The 20,423-nt window shown below is 43.3% G+C and overlaps 1 protein-coding gene across 1 annotated transcript in view; it reads right to left on the reverse strand.

The window, feature by feature from the left end:
* LOC115131694 (voltage-dependent L-type calcium channel subunit alpha-1D-like) overlaps window positions 1-20,423 on the reverse strand; it is a 190,148-nt gene that overhangs the window by 120,902 nt on the left and 48,823 nt on the right. The window contains exons 6-13 of the mRNA XM_065003103.1: window positions 16,866-17,018; window positions 16,541-16,737; window positions 16,015-16,118; window positions 12,203-12,375; window positions 6,896-6,973; window positions 3,673-3,760; window positions 3,277-3,303; window positions 2,607-2,767 (exon numbers count right to left, since the gene is read on the reverse strand). Of these exons, the coding sequence (XP_064859175.1) occupies window positions 2,607-2,767; window positions 3,277-3,303; window positions 3,673-3,760; window positions 6,896-6,973; window positions 12,203-12,375; window positions 16,015-16,118; window positions 16,541-16,737; window positions 16,866-17,018 (981 nt within the window). The remainder of the gene's footprint in view (window positions 1-2,606; window positions 2,768-3,276; window positions 3,304-3,672; window positions 3,761-6,895; window positions 6,974-12,202; window positions 12,376-16,014; window positions 16,119-16,540; window positions 16,738-16,865; window positions 17,019-20,423) is intronic.

Raw genomic sequence — 20,423 nt, forward strand, 5'->3', positions numbered from 1 at the left:
AGTCCTGTATTGATGCTTTGCCTGTTTGATGGTTTGTCAGACGGCATAGCGGGATATCTTATAAGCTTCCAGGTTAGAGTCCCGCTCCTTGAAAGCGGCAGCTCTAGCCTTTAGCTCAGTGCAGATAATTTGCCGGTAATCCATAGCTTCTGGTTGGGGTATGTACATACTGTCACTGTGGGGATGACGTCATCGATGCACTTATTGATGAAGCCAATGACTGATGTGGTGTGTGGTGTACTCCTCAATGCCATCGGAGGAATCCCGGAACGTATTCCAGTATTTACTGGCAAAACAGTCCTGTAGCTTAGCAGCTGCTTCATCTCACCACTTTTTTATTGATCGAGTCACTGGTGCTTCCTGCTTTAATTTTTGCTTGTAAGCAGGAATCAGGAGGATATAATTATGGTCAGATTTGCCAAATTTAGGGCGAGGGAGAGCTTTGTATGTGTCTCTGTGTGTGGAGTAAAGGTGGTCAATAGTTTTTTTCCCTCTGGTTGCACATTTAACATGCTGTTAGAAATTTGGTAAGACCGATTTAAGTTTCCCTGCATTAAAGTCCCCGGCCACTAGGAGCACCACCTCTGGGTGAGCGTTTTCCTGTTTGCTTATGGCGGAATGCAGCTCATTGAGTGCGGTCTTATTGCCAGCCTCAGTCTGTGGTGGTATGTAGACAGCTACGAAAAATACAGGTGAAAACTCTCTATGTAGATGTAGTGTGGTCTACAGTTTATCATGAGATACTCTACCTCAGGCAAGCAAAACCTTAAGACTTCCTTAGATATCGTGCACCAGCTATTATTTACAAAAATACATAGTCCACCGCCCCTTGTCTTACCAGGCCCCCCTCTTTAATCCTGCCTATACAGCATATAACCAGCCAACTGTATGTTGATAATGTCATCGTTCAGCCACAACTCTGTGAAGTAGTAGTAATATTATTAGTAGGTTTTATCTGTTATTTTTGTACTTATGTATTGTATATCGTTTTTGTGGTGTGGTTTTCATATTAGCCTTTGGGCTTTCAACAACACCTGCACACCGTTTGCTTTATTTTATATCAGTATTGTTGTCTATCACTTGTTTTCTTTGGTGCAAATAAATACAAATACAAATAAATTGGTAGAAGATATTTCAGTTCTGATTTCAGATTTGAACAGCAGAGAAGTAGACTAAAGCCTGATTCAGATACAACAGACAACATGGTTTTACTCAGTTCTATAACATTTGCTTTGAACACTCTATTTTTAGAACGTCTCATGTCGGCTGCTTGATTTTCCCAAATTGAACATGTCAAATCTTAGCTAAAGACTTGCGACGAGACAGATACATTTAGCCAATCAGAGAACAGTGCGCTGACATTTTGTCTGTGTTTAGACAAGCAGCTAGCAAGCCAAGCAGCTAGCAGCTAGCAAGCCAAGCAGCTAGCAAGCCAAGCAGCTAGCTAGCTCTTTTGCTGCAGTAATCGCTAGCTTGCTGATATTTCTCTGTCAAGTTACAAAGTGTGCCATGTTTCTGGTGCATGTATTTAATGATACTCGTTTGCTACAACAAGTGCTAACTTTGTTTCAAAGCTTCACCACATCATTGTAAAAATAGTCACATTATAGTGGAATTGTTCTCAAACATGCATCTCATGTTTTTGATCTGAATGTTTTTAGTTAGCTGTCCTACAACAGACAATTCCAAAATGAGCTAATTTTGTCTTGTCTCATCTCTCCTTATGTCGGCTGTATCTGAACCGGGCTTAAGATTTCATACGCACAACGTTTTTGTCTAAGTTGTTGGGAAAGTGGTCAAAGTAGCTGATTTGTGTCAAAAGTCACATTGTTTACATTAAAGTGGATTAGGATTTTTTGGATTACAAAAAGGTTAATAGTTTAAAAGGTATAAACGGTATCAAAACTATTCCACACCAGTCTGCATGTTTTAAAGTTTGAATGGTGTTTCTAGCTTAAACAGTGTAAAAGGAGTAGTGATACAAATAATAACTTTAATAAAATGTCAGAAATAAGTACAAGATTTAAAGTGTGACTGCTGAAGCAAGTCACATTAAAAATATCATTGATAGGAGTTTTTCCTTACCACGTGACCTGACTTGGAAGTAATTCTGGTCGAGTCTCTTTTCACAGCTGCCATGGAGCCTCATAAGACTACTCTGGGCCTTAGTTATAGAGTATAAATACTGTATGGGCCTGAAGTTTTGCTGGTCAAGTCACATGGTCAGGAAAAACTCCTGGCCCTATGGCACATGATCTAAGACAATGGTAGCCAGTATGTGGTGTAGTAGACCCACTCCCTGTACTGGAGTGAGCCAGTCAGGCTAATTGTAGTGTACTAACCCTGTACTGGAGTGAGCCAGTCAGGCTGATTGTAGTGTACTAACCCTGTACTGGAGTGAGCCAGTCAGGCTGATTGTAGTGTACTAACCCTGTACTGGAGTGAGCCAGTCAGGCTGATTGTAGTGTACTAACCCTGTACTGGAGTGAGCCAGTCAGGCTGATTGTAGTGTACTAACCCTGTACTGGAGTGAGCCAGTCAGGCTGATTGTAGTGTACTAACCCTGTACTGGAGTGAGCCAGTCAGGCTGATTGTAGTGTACTAACCCTGTACTTGAGTGAGCCAGTCAGGCTGCATGTAGTGCTCTGAGGAGATGGTGAGTGTGTTGAGAAACACCAGGATGATCACCAGCCAATAGAAAGGCACCGATTTAACTGCCAACCGGCACTTCCTGCGGCAGAACCTGTTCCAGCGACGCCAGCGCCGACTGTGAGACAGGAAGTAAAAAGGAGACCAGTAGGGGAGGTTTTCATTGAAGAGGGGAGGATTGATGGTTAGAGGGGGGTTAGGAAGTATATAAAGAGGAGGTGTAGGCAGGCACTGTGTTCAAAGAATATTAGAAGAAAACTTGGGAAAGAGAAGTCAATTAACTTTGAAAGAACTTTGGGACAGGGAGAGAGCAGCATAGCATGCAGTATAAATCAAAAAGTATAAAAACACTGCACAAGACTCCAGAACCTCCAGTTCCTCCCGATGCCCCAGATTATATGCTGACATGTTTAAAGGGGAGTTGGAGTTGATTTATTACCTGCAGACTCATTAAAGCTGACTCCAGAGAACAGAACAGCACATACAGTAGAGAAACCTAAAGCAAGCATTTATCTACAGAAATAACAGACGTCACTACTTCATGCAGAAAAATAAAACTTTTACTGTACAGACTGCTGCTGCATGCGTCAAGCAAGGACACATGTGAGGTAAGGTGATTTCACTGACCTGAACTTTGACTTTGAAATTTTTTGACTGGAAAAATCAAAACGTTTATAATAGATGTCAGTTTAGTTTGCTGACTGCAGGATATTTATAAATGTTGTAGAACGCCACATATCCTATGTGCAACATGAGTGGTCAACCAAACAAATGTATTTATAGTCGCTCTGGATAAGAGCGTCTGCTAAATGACTTAAATGTAATGTAATGTTATTAAAGCTTGTTTTACACCAGCAGTTGTCCAGACAGGATAGATAGAGGATAGATAAAGATAGATAAAGCACACAATAGTTCACTCAGGGGTTGTGTTTCTGTAAAGAATGTGGTAGTTTCTATAATATCGCAGGTTGTGTTCTATGGTACGGAACTGCAGATGTGGTTCTAGTCTGGGGGAGTTCTCACCAAAAAGGTCCACAGCACGGTGTCTTCACCTCATCCTCGGCCACGTTCTCTGTGTTCACCGACTCCGTCTCACTGGCTGGCATACTCGCTGCAGTGGCAAACAGAGTACTCATCATACACACATACAGAACCCCATGTACAACACACCGTACATGTCACGCACACACGTCAACCGTACAGTACACATTCAGACCCACGGTACCACAGCTGAGTCAAACACATCCCAGAGAAAATAAACCTCATTCATCAAAGAAAGAAAGAAAGAACGGTCAGCATCACTGCAGGAATTTCTAAGAAATCCCTTTTCTCAACAACAAAAAAACACAACACAAATTCGGTTCCAAAGGACGATACCTCCCAAAACCAAATCCATGTGCAACAGAATATACAGAAGAAAGTCTGTAAAGTGGGCAGATAGAAAAACAAGAAAGAAAGAAACCACTATAGGGTTTGTGTTTATTTTATATCCCCTGGAAAGTATGACAATGTGATAGGATATCTCTTCATCATAATAACTACTGGCTTCTAGTACCTTATTAACTTACTATGAATTAATAAACTAACTGCCATCATAAGCGTTACTAGTATGGTCATTGTAATCATCACTATGACTTAACATAATGAGTTAGAGATGTAGGAACAGAGGGAGTTAGAGGACGGGACAGCTGCTATGTCTGAGGGCTCTCTGATGCAGTGGAGGAGTACAGGATGAAGAAAGAGGATGCTCCTTTAAACAGCCATATTAGACAAAAAAAGAAGGTATTACTTTAAAATATTAGACACAAAACACTAGATACAAAAATATTAGACTTAAAACACTAACACCTTTCGGCACTGACTTTTTCCACATTGTTTTACTTTACAGCCGTATTCTAAAATTGATGATTTTTTCTTTCTTTCTCCTCATCAATCTACACATAATACCCCATAATAACAAACCAAAAACAGTTTTTTTGATTTTCACTAATTTATAAAAAATAAGTATTCAGACCCTTGACTCAGTACTTTGTTGAAGCACCTATGGCAGCGATTACAGCATCAAGTATTTGTGGGTATGACACTATAAGCTTGTATTTGGGGAGTTTCTTCCATTCTTCTCTGCAGATCCTCTCGTGGTCCCTCAGGTTGGATGGGGAGCGTTGCTACACAGCTATTTTCAGGACTTTCCTGAGCTGTTAGATCGGGTTCAAGTCTGGGCTCTGGCTGGGCCACTCAAGGATATTCAGAGACTTGTCCCGAAGCCTTGGCTGTGTGCTTAGGGTCTATGTCATGTTGGATGGTGAACCTTCGCCCCCAGTCTGAGGACCTGAGCGCTTTGGAGCAGGTTTTCATAAAGGATCTCTCTGTACTTTGCTCTGTTCATCTTTGCCTCGATCCTGACGAGTCTCCCAGTCGCTGTCGCTGAAAAATGGCCACTCTACCATAAATGCCTGATTGGTGGAGTGCTGCAGAGATGGTTGTCCTTCTTAAAGGTTCTCCCATCTCCATAGAAGAGAGTGACTATCAGGTTCTTGGTCACCTCCCTGACCAAGGCCCTTCTCCCCTGATTGCTCAGTTTGGCCGGGAAGCCAGCTCTAGGAAGAGTCTTGGTGGTTCCAAACTTCTTCCATTTAAGAATGATGGAGGCACTGTGTTCTTGGGGAACTTTGGGAGAAATTCTGTAATATGAGAAGACTGCTGCTATGACTGTGTGAAAAGAAACAAAGCTACAACTTTTATGTGAGACCACAGCCTGTTTGTGCGAGGTTACGAGGTTTGTGTGAAAGCGTTCTCTTTGACTCTTGAGTCCTTCGACAGCTCTCTCTCTCTTTCTCAATACTGCTGACTGCTGGATGTAGTGATCTTGGTTTAGCCCCGTTTTTCTATTCACACTGAGCCCCCAGCCTAGCTGATTTAACCGGGCTGCGCATGGAGAGAGAGAGAGAGAGAGGGAGAGAAGTTGAGTGCCTGGTATCAACCAGAGCAGTATGTATCCCTATTATGCTGCCTGGTGCTCCTCATGTGACTCCACTCACAGGGGATGAGAGAGTCTGGGCTCATTGAGTCAGAAACAGCAGGAGTTGGCCTGCAGGGAGAGGCTTTATCAAACACAGAAAGAACACAAAAGGAAAAGCAAGACCGAAAGGATAGTAATGCTCAAACAGAATGGTCAATCACAATAGCAAAGCACAAGCAGGGTGATTAGGCTGCACACATTATGCTACGGACATTAGGCTGCAGACATTATGCTGCCGACATTAGGCTGCAGACATTAGGCTGCAGACATTAGGCTGCCGACATTAGGCTGCAGACATTAGGCTGCTGACATTAGGCTGCAGACATTAGGCTGCAGACATTAGGCTGCCGACATTATGCTGCCGACATTAGGCTGCAGACATTAGGCTGCTGACATTAGGCTGCATACATTATGCTGCAGACATTAGGCTGCAGACATTAGGCTGCCGACATTAGGCTGCAGACATTAGGCTGCAGACATTAGGCTGCAGACATTAGGCTGCAGACATTATGCTGCCGACATTAGGCTGCACACATTATGCTGCAGACATTAGGCTGCCGACATTAGGCTGCCGACATTAGGCTGCGGACATTAGGCTGCGGACATTAGGCTGCAGACATTAGGCTGCTGACATTAGGCTGCCGACATTAGGCTGCCGACATTAGGCTGCAGACATTAGGCTGCTGACATTAGGCTGCAGACATTAGGCTGCAGACATTAGGCTGCTGACATTAGGCTGCAGACATTAGGCTGCAGACATTAGGCTGCTGACATTAGGCTGCCGACATTAGGCTGCAGACATTAGGCTGCTGACATTAGGCTGCAGACATTAGGCTGCAGACATTAGGCTGCCGACATTAGGCTGCCGACATTAGGCTGCAGACATTAGGCTGCTGACATTAGGCTGCAGACATTAGGCTGCTGACATTAGGCTGCAGACATTAGGCTGCAGACATTAGGCTGCTGACATTAGGCTGCAGACATTAGGCTGCAGACATTAGGCTGCTGACATTAGGCTGCAGACATTAGGCTGCAGACATTAGGCTGCTGACATTAGGCTGCAGACACACAGAGGTGTACACACAGACATACCCAAACAAACAAATACATACACAAACACACAAGCTCACGCAAGCATGCGCAATCACCCACCCACACACAAGCTTGCTCACGCACACACGCACACGCAGACTTGTTCAATGTGGAAGGGAAAACCAGGGGATTTACCATGAGTGTCGGAGGACTGGCTGAACCACCCAAACCTGCTTCCTTTCTTCTTCTCTGTGAGGTCAGCCAGAGTCACCCCTTCATGTTTAATGCATGCAAGCCCATGTATTCAGACAGCAGACGGCACAGCAGAGAAACATGGGGAGGAGAATGGGCCTCTATCAAGATAGGTTAGAGCAGCACAGTAACAATGCACCACAACAACAACTGTAACAGCAACAATAATAGTAGGGTCGTTCCACCAATTCGGTGCCTTTCGAGAAGTGTAACTTGGTCAAAAAAAACGTTTGATTTCACCTACTTTTAACATACTGTCATAAAGAGCATATGTTCAACTTCATAAAAACACATCTCAATGAGATAGTAAGTGGCTATTAAGGGCCAAATAAAGTAACAAGTTTAAATCTGTTGAGCCATAACTCCCGTTGTACTCCCGTTGTGACCGGGGGAATGGAAGCTTGTTGTGTGCAACTGAGAGGGTCAATAGAATGCAAGGAAATACATTGTTAAAACATTTCTAGCCTGTCTATGGGTGAATAGGGTTGACTTTGTATGTTTAACCTGCTTATTTTCACACCACAAAACACCTGAAAATTGCCAAAAAGAGCAGAACCAGCTCACTTGCTTTTCCGTATAATTTTACTATTAGATGTTCAATGAATTTAGGATTTAATTATTATTTTTTTACTAATAGTTTCACCCTATTAAAAACGAGATTTCAGTTCACGTAACAGGATTGACCTTAAAATGAGGGACATATGTAATTTATAAATAATAATCTTCAGAAATTACATTGTCAAAGCAACAAAATAACAAGAGCTTTACAATGATAGTGTAACTTTTGGGATTAAGTGGGTTAAAATCTTTCTAGAAGTGGCACAGGGTTGATGAAGGGACATATCAAAATGTTTAATTTTACAAGCATTTAGCAAGCCTTTATTCAAATATAAAATCTGCTTTATTAAATTCTCAATGTGGTCTATATTAAAGGGCACATCATTTAATATAACAGGTTTTTAAAACTCAATATTTGTGCACAATTTCTACTTAAAGGCACTCTTTTCGTGGAACGACCCAGTACAGCTGGCAACAGCGACACTGACTAACAACACCAGCACCACTGACACCAGTAGCATGGACTGTGGTAGACACTGAAGAGGAGCAGAAGAGGAAGATGGACAACTGTTAGTCACATGACAGGAAGCTAGCACCTGCAGGCCGGAGGGGAGGGGGGGGTCATACAGAACAGTACAGCTCTAGAGCCTATACCTACATGCTGCAATGCAAATGAACAGCATTCACATGCACACTGAGTGTACAAAACATCAAGAACACCTTCCTAAAAGCGTTCCAAAGGGATGCTGGCCCATTTTGACTCCAATGCTTCCCACCGTTGTGTCAAGTTGGCAGGATGTCCTTTAGGTGGTGGACTATGCTTGATACACACACAAACTGTTGAGCATGAAAAACCCAGCAGCGTTACAGCTCTTGACACAAACCGGTGCGCCTGGCACCTACTACCATACCCCGTTCAAAGGCACTTAAATATTTTGTCTTGCCCATTCACCTTCTGAATGGCACACACACAATCCATGTCTCAATTGTCCCAAGACTTAAGAATCTTCTTTAACCTGTCTCCTTCCCTTCATCTACACTGATTTAAATGGAATTAACAAGTGACATCAATGAGGGATCATAGCTTTGACCTGGATTTTACCTGGAATTATATTTTTTTTATACTTTTTAGTTTGAAAAAAAAGCATTTCACTGTACTTGTGCATGTGACATTAAAACTTATTCACCTGGTCAGTCAATTGCATGGAAAGAGCAGGTTTTCTTAATGTTTTGTACACTCAGTGTATATGTTACTATACAGTCTCTCATGTCATGCCCGGGTACGGTGATAGACACAGAAAAGCCAGGGTGATGCATTTCACAAGTTGGCATCGCCGAGGGATCCATGTTATTATAACCACTGACCTTTAACCCCAACCTTCAGCCTAGTGCCAAGCATTCTGAGCACTAGAAAGATCTTTTCTGAGACCCCTACATACTGAAGATGCTACTCCTACGATACATATCTCCTATCATGTTACTATCCAGTTACTAGTTATGTTAACTGTGTATAAATGGAGGCATAATCCTGTGGTAATCCTTTACTTGCTTTAGTATTCTATACTTGACTATACTTAACTATATTTTACTATACTTTACTATAATTTAATATACATTACCTTACTTGGTTTGAAGGTTCAATTACTAAATCCCCATCCCTCCAGGATTTCACAGAGATTTTTTGTGATATTTGCGGGTAAAAATACTTGATTTTGCTACAGCAATTTTGACATTTTGTATGGGAAAATGTAATGATTTTGTCCAATTTGTAACGAAAATGCAATAACGAGGCAAAAACTTTGATGACTCATGGCTTGATTGAACCATATTCTGCGGTAAATGTGTGGTGATTGGTTGAACTTGCGAGCCCTCTTTTTGTTCTGGGGAGATGGGTCAGTTATATGCGATAATATTGCAATGATTTTATTGTTTATGCGGCAATACCGCAGTGATTGGTCAAATTTGCAAGCCCTCGCATAATATGCAGGGAACTGTTGATTCTGCAAAAACAATTGTGATGACAGCATAGCAGAATCCTGGAGGGACTGAAATACAGTTATTGACAATAGAACAATAAATGTCTAAGTAAAAGAGTATATTTGGAAGCATGGCAGAGATGCTTGACTAAATCTACATAATTGGTAAACACGAGAGGGACAGGGACCGTACTGAAACTCTGGAGTTTGGAGAGAATACAGGAGAGATGTGGCTTTAAAGTAAATCAGTGAAAGAGGTTGTGATTCTAATCTAGAGCTCAGTACTTTCTAGGGGAAGGAGACTGGAGACTGAGAGATAGTGTAGTGGTATAGTGCTGCTCTCTGGTTCATAGGAAGGGATGGTGACGAGAAATATACTGTACTAAAGCTGTATGGAGGGGCAGTAACAGTGGCCTTTCTAGGGAGTTTTTCCTAGCCACCGTGCTTCTACACCTGCATTGCTCGCTGTTTGGGGTTTTAGGCTGGGTTTCTGTACAGCACTTTGAGATATCAGCTGATGTACGAAGGGCTATATAAATACATTTGATTTGATTTGTTTTGATATCTGGTTGACAGGTAGGGAGGGTACAGTACTAAAGCTGTATGTAAGGGCAGTAACAGTATATGGTTGACAGGTAGGGAGGGTACAGTACTAAAGCTGTATGGAAGGGCAGTAACAGTATATGGTTGACAGGTAGGGAGGGTACAGTACTAAAGCTGTATGGAAGGGCAGTAACAGTATCTGGTTGACAGGTAGGGAGGGTACAGTACTAAAGCTGTATGGAAGGGCAGTAACAGTATCTGGTTGACAGGTAGGGAGGGTACAGTACTAAAGCTGTATGGAAGGGCAGTAACAGTATCTGGTTGACAGGTAGGGAGGGTACAGTACTAAAGCTGTATGGAAGGGCAGTAACAGTATCTGGTTGACAGGTAGGGAGGGTACAGTACTAAAGCTGTATGGAGGTGCAGTAACAGTATCTGGTTGACAGGTAGGGAGGGTACAGTACTAAAGCTGTATGGAGGGGCAGTAACAGTATCTGGTTGACAGGTAGGGAGGGTACAGTACTAAAGCTGTATGGAAGGGCAGTAACAGTATATGGTTGACAGGTAGGGAGGGTACAGTACTAAAGCTGTATGGAAGGGCAGTAACAGTATATGGTTGACAGGTAGGGAGGGTACAGTACTAAGGCTGTATGGAGGGGCAGTAACAGTATCTGGTTGACAGGTAGGGAGGGTACAGTACTAAAGCTGTATGGAGGGGCAGTAACAGTTTGCTGTTCTGTTCTGCATCATGTGCTGCTTACATAAAGAGGATTTGGATTACAGTCTTTCTTCTGCTCAAGTAATATGATTTATCCCTTTTTTGCCTTCTCAGACTAACTCAACTGGAGCTCCACTAACATGACTATGGTGTGAACTGAGGAAGGCTGTATAGTGCACCTCACAAACCTGACATAGATACTCTTTAGAGTCATAACAATAGTTGACAACAATATTGGAAACATTGCTGATTACAAGATATAGTGGTTAATATAGTTGTACATGTAGGAGTGTGTGTGTCTATGTGTGTGTGTGTGTCTAGACAGAGAGTGAGAGAGTGTAATCACCTGACTCGCAGCGCAGCCGTGACACAGATTATGTGTGTAATCTTTTTTTTTTTTAAAACAACCTTGATCTTTTGGCTTCGTCTCCCTACACTGACCTACATTACAGGGGACTCTGGCTCACCAAATCTATATTATCTGCTTAGCCGTGTGTGTGTGGTGTGTGTAGTACTTTAGTGTGTGTGTTTGTGTGTGTGTGTGTTTGTGTGCGAGTGTGTAGTATTTTAGTGTGTATGTGGATTTAACACAGTAACCCTGAACACAGAATTCCAGTATGTGGCCAATGAGAGCTGCGAGACTGCAAAAGAGCAGGTCACACAGGAAACCTTCAGTAGCTATATTTCCCTAAACAACAAGCCACCCATACTGTAGTTTTTCTGTGGTGCACAGGTACACTCACTGGCTGCTCTTGCGCTGTGTGTGTGTTTTAGGATAGTGTGTATGTTTTGGGGTAGTGTTTGTTTTAGGATAGTGTGTATGTTTTGGGGTAGTGTGTGTTTTAGGATAGTGTGTATGTTTTGGGGTAGTGTGTGTTTTAGGATAGTGTGTATGTTTTGGGGGAGTGTGTGTTTTAGGATAGTGTGTATGTTTTGGGGAGTGTGTGTTTTAGGATGGTGTGTATGTTTTGGGGTAGTGTTTGTTTTGGGGTAGTGTGTATTTTAGGATAGTGTGTATGTTTTGGGGTAGTGTGTATGTTTTAGGATAGTGTGTATGTTTTGGGGTAGTGTGTATTTTAGGATAGTGTGTATGTTTTGGGGAGTGTGTGTTTTAGGATAGTGTGTATGTTTTGGGGTAGTGTTTGTTTTGGGGTAGTGTGTATTTTAGGATAGTGTGTGTGTTTTAGGATAGTGTGTATGTTTTGGGGTAGTGTGTGTTTTAGGATAGTGTGTATGTTTTGGGGAGTGTGTGTTTTAGGATAGTGTGTGTGTTTTAGGATAGTGTGTATGTTTTGGGGTAGTGTGTATTTTAGGATGGCGTGTATGTTTTGGGGTAGTGTGTGTTTTGGGGTAGTGTGTGATTTAGGGTGGTGTGTAGTGTACGGTTTGTGTGTGCACATGTTTGTGTGTGTGTGTTTTAGGGTAGTATGTGTGTGTATGTTGTAGGGTGCTTACGGTTGCGTTTGCCCTCCTCATTGCCCTCCTCGTCCTCGTTGTCAGGGTCGATGTCCTCGGCCTGAGTGATCCAGTCCAGGTAGCCCTTCAGGTCCTCCTCTAGCTGCTGCTTCTCTCTCAGCTTCTGGAAGTCTCCTCTGGCCTTGGCCTTCTCTCTCTCCTTGGAGAACTCTCTGTGGGCACAGACACACACAGAAGCAAGCACACCCATGCAACCACACACATGCACACAGACAGGCACACAAAATGCACCCACGTTAGTGAATGCATACACAACATACAAACACACAAATGCGACACATGCAAAATCACACACAAAACACATGCTCAGACTCAGTAACGCCTCACCACACAATTTGTATACAAAATGTAATACAGTTCATACTGAATGGGCAATGAGTGCTCAATCCATTTGTGTCCTTCAGACAGTCAGACAGTCAATCTAATCCACAGTACAACTGTGTCCTTCAGACAGTCAATATGATACCAATGCATGGTTGTGTATCCAGTCCCTAACAGTATAACACATCAATACACTGGAGAACTGCTCCTTCTATTATATCACTGTCACAAATGGCACCCCATTCCCTATATAGTCCTCTGATTGCCTGTGTAGTCCTCCTAACCCTAGCCTAGCCACTGGATGGGGACGGACACCTTTCAATAACAACAGAACACCAATATGATGCAGAGATAGACCAATGGGGGGAGTGGTTACTGGTATATAGTCAGAATGTTATACTATTTTCACACAGGAATCAGAAACACACACAAAACAACATGCAAGCTGATGACCACTGGCCAATATTGTGGGTGGAATAGCTTCAGGGAAACGTCCAGTCATTCAACTGAGCGGTTAACACAGTGATGCCATCACTTTGGAATTAAGCATCAAACAATTGTGGATGTCAAAATATTCGCAAAGGCCTACTAAATACACTACAATAGAACATCTCAATGATATTCCTAGAACATTTTGGAAACCAAAAGGTGTACCCTGGAGTGCCTATAATATGCTATGAATGTGAAAATATAACATGTAGACATATTTTAAATGAATTTGTCAATTTGTAAAAACAAACATTTCTTTAGCGGTTTTGTTTTGCCCAGTGGGTCTTGTTGCTACGTAAATTGCTACTTGAATAATCAGTCCCACTTATAGCATATTACAGTATGACATATTAATTACTATAATCATCTACAATTACTGAATGTCAAACTTAACTGGAACCGTAATATAATTTTCTCTTAAATGACTTTCCCGCGAATACATCTGAAGAAAGAAAAAGAATCATAGAGAGAGGGAGAAGAACCTTCAGGGAACATTAGCAGAACCTTCAGGGAACATTAGCAGAACCTTTAGGGAACATTGCCAACCGCCAACAGACCTCTAAGAAAGAACACACATCCTCAGAGTGCTGCTGGCCATAGAGTAGTGCAGGGGTCTCTAGCCCTGTTCCTGGAGAGCTACCCTCCTCTAGGTTTTCGCTCCAACCTAGTTGTAACTAACCTGGTTCAGCTTATCAACCAGCTAATCATTAGAATCAGGTGTAGCCTAGTGGTTAGAGCGGCAGGGTAGCCTAGTGGTTAGAGAGGTTACAAATCTGTCGTTCTGCCCCTGAACAGGCAGTTAACCCACTGTTCCTAGGCCGTTATTGAAAATAAGAATTTGTTCTTAACTGACTTGCCTGGTTAAATAAAGGTAAAATTAAAAAAATTAAAGAGCTTGAGTGAAAACCTACAGGACGGTAGCTCTCCAGGAACGGGGCTGGAGAGCCCTGGTGTAGTGAGAATTATAAACAGGTATTTTGTCTCGTAGATGCTGATTGCCTGAAATACGTGGTCTATCAGACATTATAAACTGGGTGATTCGAGCCCTGAATGCTGATTGGCTGAAAGCTGTGGTATATCAGACAGTATACCATGGGTATGGCAAAACATTTATTTCTACTCTTCTAACTACATTGGTAACCAGATTATAACAGTAATAAGGCACCTTAGGGGTTTGTAGTATACCGCCAATATACCACGGCTATGTCTTCGTTACGTTGTTCCTAAGAACAGTCCTTAGCCATGGTATATTGGTCATATACCACACCCAGTCGGTATACCACTTGAATATATGCTTGAATATACCACGGATATGATGCAAACTACTTGTTTACTGTTCTAATTACGCTGGTGACATGTATCATGTAACAGCAGTAAGATACCTTGGGGGTTTGTGGTATATGGCTAATGTACCACGGCTAAGGGCCGTATCCAGGCACTCTGTGTTGCGTCGTGCGTATAACAGCCCTTAGCTGTGGTATATTGGTCATATACCACACGTTATTGCTTAATTATGAACTAACACCCCACCTCCACTAACAAGCAGCAGTACACTGGGTTGATGCATTAGGAGAGAGAGAGAGAGAGAGAGAGAGAGAGAGAGAGAGAGAGAGAGAGAGAGAGAGAGAGAGAGAAGAGAGAGAGAGAGAGAGAGAGAGAGAGAGAGGGAGAAAGAGAGAGAGAGAAAGTGAGGCTGAGGAGGGAGTGAAGGGCAAGGAATGAGATGAATTTATCTCTCAGGAAGTTGGGTGGTGATGACAGAGTTGGGGGGAAACGGCTCCCTTTGCTATAGGTTGTTGAGACGAGGAAACACAACGCAAAATGAGTGAGAGGTTGACAAAGGTTATACTGGTGGTGGCCAGGGCAATAAACGGCGTCAGTCAGAATTATATATCAAAATGGAATACTGTATTACCAGTGACTGAGTATTTCCATCTCTGTTTCCCTGAGACTTTCTCACCATTCCCCAACACCACACACTGCAAGCCACACCATTGTCTGTCCTTACCTCACCGCGCACAGAAAACACAATGCGCCCAGCGCACACACACAGCCCACACCCCACTGCAGAGCATTCGGCACCCAGCACACAGCCCCCACCACCTCTTACCCACCCAGAATACCCAGCACACAGCCCCCACCACCTCTGACCCACTCAGAACACCCAGCACACAGCCCCCTCCACCTCTTGCCCACTCAGAACACCCAGCACACAGCCCCCACTACCTCTTACCCACTCAGAACACCCATCACACAGCCCCCACCACCTCTTACCCACTCAGAACACCCAGCACACAGCCCCTCCACCTCTTACCCACTCAGAACACCCAGCACACAGCCCCCACCACCTCTTACCCACTCAGAACACCCAGCACACAGACCCCACCACCTCTGACCCACTCAGAACACCCAGCACACAGCCCCCTCCACCTCTGACCCACTCAGAACACCCAGCACACAGCCCCCTCCACCTCTTACCCACTCAGAACACCCAGCACACAGCCCCCTCCACCTCTGACCCACTCAGAACACCCAGGACATAGCCCCCTCCACCTCTTACCCACTCAGAACACCCAGCACACAGCCCCTTCCACCTCTTACCCACTCAGAACACCCAGCACAAGGTTAAGCACGAAAAAGGAGCCCAGAATGATCAGACTAACAAAGTAGATGGCGGGCGTTCCAAAGCCGATGGCGTCGTTCACCTGTTGGAGCCCAGAGCAGCAGGTTAACAGACAGACCTATAGATACAGACAGACAGATAGACAGGTAGGCAGACAGACAGGTAAGACAGACAGGCAGGCAGAGAAAGACAGACAGGCAGACAGACATAGAGAGAGAACCAGGTCAACAGACAGACGGACAGACAGACAGACAGACAGACGGACAGACGGACAGACAGACAGACAGACAGACAGACAGACAGACAGACAGACAGACAGACAGACAGACAGACAGACAGACAGACAGAGGTGTCTTACCCGCTCAACACTCCCAGAACCAGGTTTAGAACAAAGAAGGAGCCGAAGATGACAAGAGAAACAAAGTAGACCCATGGTAGTTCTAGACCCATAGCATCATTCATCTGGAGGAGCACCCGTCACCAAAGAGAGATGGGGAAAGAAGAAGAAGAAAGAGGGGCGGAAGAAAAAGAGAATAAAATGGATAGTCCGAGGTAGAGAAAGGGGAGAATACCTGTTTGCTAAGAATGCAAGATGAAAGGAAAAACCTCAAGGCATTTATATATAGTTTTACAGTTCAGAGTGATAAAAAAGGTGAGGGAAGGTTCTGGGACTCAGATATATAGAGAAATGCTTGACTGAATCTTTAACATTTAAATGTCAATCACATCTAGGCCTAATGACTAATCTACTGACACACCAGCTTAGTCAAATTCTCAGAGGGAATGAGCGGGTCAAAGTTCATACAGAGACTGCACAGGGAGAGCAGAGGGTACAGACTGAAATATGATATGAATGATAGGATCTCTATGACGGAGGGCCTCACCCAGTAGAGCACGTCTGTCCAGCCCTCCATGGTGATACACTGGAACACAGTCAGCATGGCGAACAGGAAGTTGTCAAAGTTGGTGATGCCGTTGTTGGGGCCGTGCCAGCCCTCCCTGCACTCGGTGCCATTGATGGGACATTGGCGCCCGTGCCCTGAGATCGCACATGGAGCGGGATCATCCTCCGCTATCATGCCTACAGAGAGGGGGGGCGGGGAGAGAGAGACATCAAGAGGGAGACTGAAATACAAATGCAATAGTCATGTACACACACACAGATGGTAAGATGCACACACACACACACGCACGCACGCACGCTCTTACCTGTGCTGGGGAAGAAGCAGGTAGCGTGCATTTTGCCAATGAAGAGCTCAAGGCCGATGATGGCGTAGATGATAATGACAAACAGGACCAGCAGGGCGATGTGGAGGAGAGGGACCATGGCTTTAATAATGGAGTTCAACACAACCTGTAAACCTAGAAAGAGTCATACAGGTTAGGTAGGGAAGACATAGCTAGATGTGTGTGTGTGTGTGTGTGTGTGTGTGTGTGTGTGTGTGTGTGTGTGTGTGTGTGTGTGTGTGTGCAACAGTAATGTTGTATGTGGTTGAATTGGTATTGGTCAGTTGAGGCTGGTGGGGAGGAGAAATGGGGAGGACGGGCTCATTGGATCACCAATCCACTCATGTTATGAGGGTTTGTATGAAGTATGTGTGTGGGTATGTGGTTTGTTTGTGAATGCACTTGTGTGCCTGTGCATATAGTAAGATTATTATAGTAAATGGTTATTATAGTAAAACTGAAACTAAAATAAAAACTCAAATGGAAAAATATTAAGAAAAACATTTGAAAAACTAAAACTATACTGAAACTATTATCTTTGACTGCAAAAACAACAAAAAACATAGTAAATTATGTTTATTATTATTTATTTTTTAAATTATTTTTTTACTTTGGGCAAAAATGTAACGTTTTTTTCTTCTTCTGATGGGGCTTTGAAGCCTCTGAATCTGGTGGGTAAATGCTGCCAGTAGATGGCAATGATTCAAATAGGCCTAGCTTGTTCATCACTATCAGTAGCTAACAGGGAAGAAATCCGAGGGCGAGCGCGGAGTGTGAGCCTGAACCCTAGGTGTGAACAATGGCGGCAGCAAACCCAACACCAGCAGTGGTCTGTCGCAAAAGGCATACCCCTGTATGGTTTCATGTGCATTGTTAACATCTGCCTATGTTACTGCCCAGATCTTCTAGTCTGGATGACCAGACGACAGGTCCAGAACGGCGATCCCCAAACTGGACATCCCCTGGCCATTCCTGTGGTGCTTTGCAGCTTCCAGAAAACCTACCAAAGGTAAACCACCAGAGGGGGACTTCAACAATGACCCACAACCAGGACAACTCACAGTCATTTTTATGTTGGTTTGCAACTTGCAGGATAATCGCAAGATTGAACCCAACAGAGGGGGACTGTCATGACTTTGCCCTGTTTGGTGAGGGTCATAAAACCCGTTTTCTCTCTCTCCCCCCCACTGGTTTATGACCCCCCCCCCCCCCCCCATAAATACAGAACCTCTCTCTCCACTCTACAGAATGGACTTTTGGAAAGACCTTTGCTACCACAGAGAAAGACTCTGATGGTAACATCAGAAAGTTGAACAATGAGACAATATTTCTGTAATGGAAAGGGTCCGTTGATACTTAAGAATATTAATAATATTAAGAACTTAAGAATATTATGTCAGATCAGTCATTGTTTTGGTAGATTGTTACTGATGATAGGACCACATAATTGTATCTTTGAATGTCTACACATTCTAGCTAACAGATTTATTTCAAAATCTTGCAAAACATATGTGATTAAACATGAAACTATTTGTGAGAAGATCAAATAAAAAGAAAGCCATTTCTTAAAGATATCCATAAAAAGTGTCGTTTAAAGTTTGCCACAAGCCACCTGGGAGACACACCAAACATGTGGAAGAAGGTGCTCTGGTCAGATGAAACCAAAATTGCAACAATGCAAAACGTTATGTTTGGCGTAAAAGCAACACAGCTCATCACCCTGAACACACCATCCCCACTGTCAAACATGGTGGTGGCAGCATCATGGTTTGGGCCTGCTTTTCTTCAGCAGGGACAGGGAAGATGGTTAAAATTGATGGGAAGATGGATGGAGCCAGATACAGGACCATTCTGGAAGAAAACCTGATGGAGTCTGCAAAACACCTGAGACTGGGACAGAGATTTGTCTTCCAACAAGACAATGATCCAAAACATAAAGCAAAATCTACAATGGAATGGTTCAAAAATAAACATATCCAGGTGTTAGAATGGCCAAGTCAAAGTCCAGACCTGAATCCAATTGAGAATCTGTGGAAAGAACTGAAAACTGCTGTTCACAAATGCTCTCCATCCAACCTCACTGAGCTCGAGCTGTTTTGCAAGGAGGAATGGGAAAAAATGTCAGTCTCTCGATGTGCAAAACTGATAGAGACATACCCCAAGCGACTTACAGCTGTAATCGCAGCAAAAGGTGGCGCTACAAAGTATTAACTTAAGGGGGCTGAATAATTTTGCACGCCCAATTTTTCAGTTTTTGATTTGTTAAAAAAGTTTGAAATATCCAATAAATGTCGTTCCACTTCATGATTGTGTCCCACTTGTTGTTGATTCTTCACAAAAAAATACAGTTTTATATCTTTATGTTTGAAGCCTGAAATGTGGCAAAAGGTCGCAAAGTTCAAGGGGGCCGAATACTTTCGCAAGGCACTGTAAATGAGAGAATTGTTTCATAAGTAAACTTATGTTTTTATCAAACTAAAACTGAATAAAAACAAGTAAATCAAGTATGAAAACTGAAAATAATCTGAATTTCAAATAAAAACTTCAAAACGAATTTAAAAAAATCACAAAACTATAATAACCTTGTCGTACAGTATGCATGTGCATCTGGACAGAATGTCGAAGAGTCTTTTTTCATGGGTGTGAGGGAGACACACACACGCACACACACTTGCAGGAGAACTCGTGTCTCTGGGGCATTGATTTGGACAGCTTGCTTTAAGAGAACATTCCAGAGGGGCTGCACACAGACCATATGGTCACATATTACTGTTAGTGTCTTCACCCCACAGACACATAGTCTGAGCTGAGAGAGAAACACTTTCTGTCATGGAGAGGAACGGCTGGGCTGTTTTGGGCTGGGGAGGGACTGTCAGGACAGAAGTAGACTTCTAATACATATGTAACTTTGGGACATTTTTCTCCAGAACAACATACAGTAAAGGAGTGTAGAGTAAACTTTTTCATTATGCGGATGTGGGAATCACCTTAACATAGGGAAATTTTCCTAGCCACTGAACCATACATGACCACGGGGGGGGGGGGGGGGGACGACGACGACATCCAAGACAAAATGGTGGAGGAGACAAGATTGAGGAAGACTGAATTGAACCTTATAGAGGTAATGCCAGTTATATCAGGTCACAGTTTTCCGCAGTGTTATTTATTTATTGGTGTGTGTTATGCAGTGACTTTCAGAGGTTAGCCAGCCTACATACTGTAGGTCAATAGAGCTTGCTGTGTCTGTTTCATCATGGGGGTCAAAAGTGAGGGGTCGGTCAGCACTCACAGCAATAAACACAACACTGTATTCGTGTCAGACCTAGGTTGAAATACTATTTCAAATCTTTCCAATTTGCTTTTGCCTGCCTGGAGTGCCAGATGGATGGGGTTTGTACTCCTTGTAACTACTCTATTCCATTGTGTTAGGCAAGCCCAATCAAGCCCAGGTAAAGTATTTGAAATGATCTCAAATAGTATTTGAACCCAGGTCTGGTCGGTGTTGTTGTGGGGTCAAAGGTGAAGGGTCAGATAGCAGTA

This window comes from Oncorhynchus nerka, linkage group LG2 (assembly GCF_034236695.1).
Source record: "Oncorhynchus nerka isolate Pitt River linkage group LG2, Oner_Uvic_2.0, whole genome shotgun sequence".
Classification (NCBI taxonomy): domain Eukaryota; kingdom Metazoa; phylum Chordata; class Actinopteri; order Salmoniformes; family Salmonidae; genus Oncorhynchus; species Oncorhynchus nerka.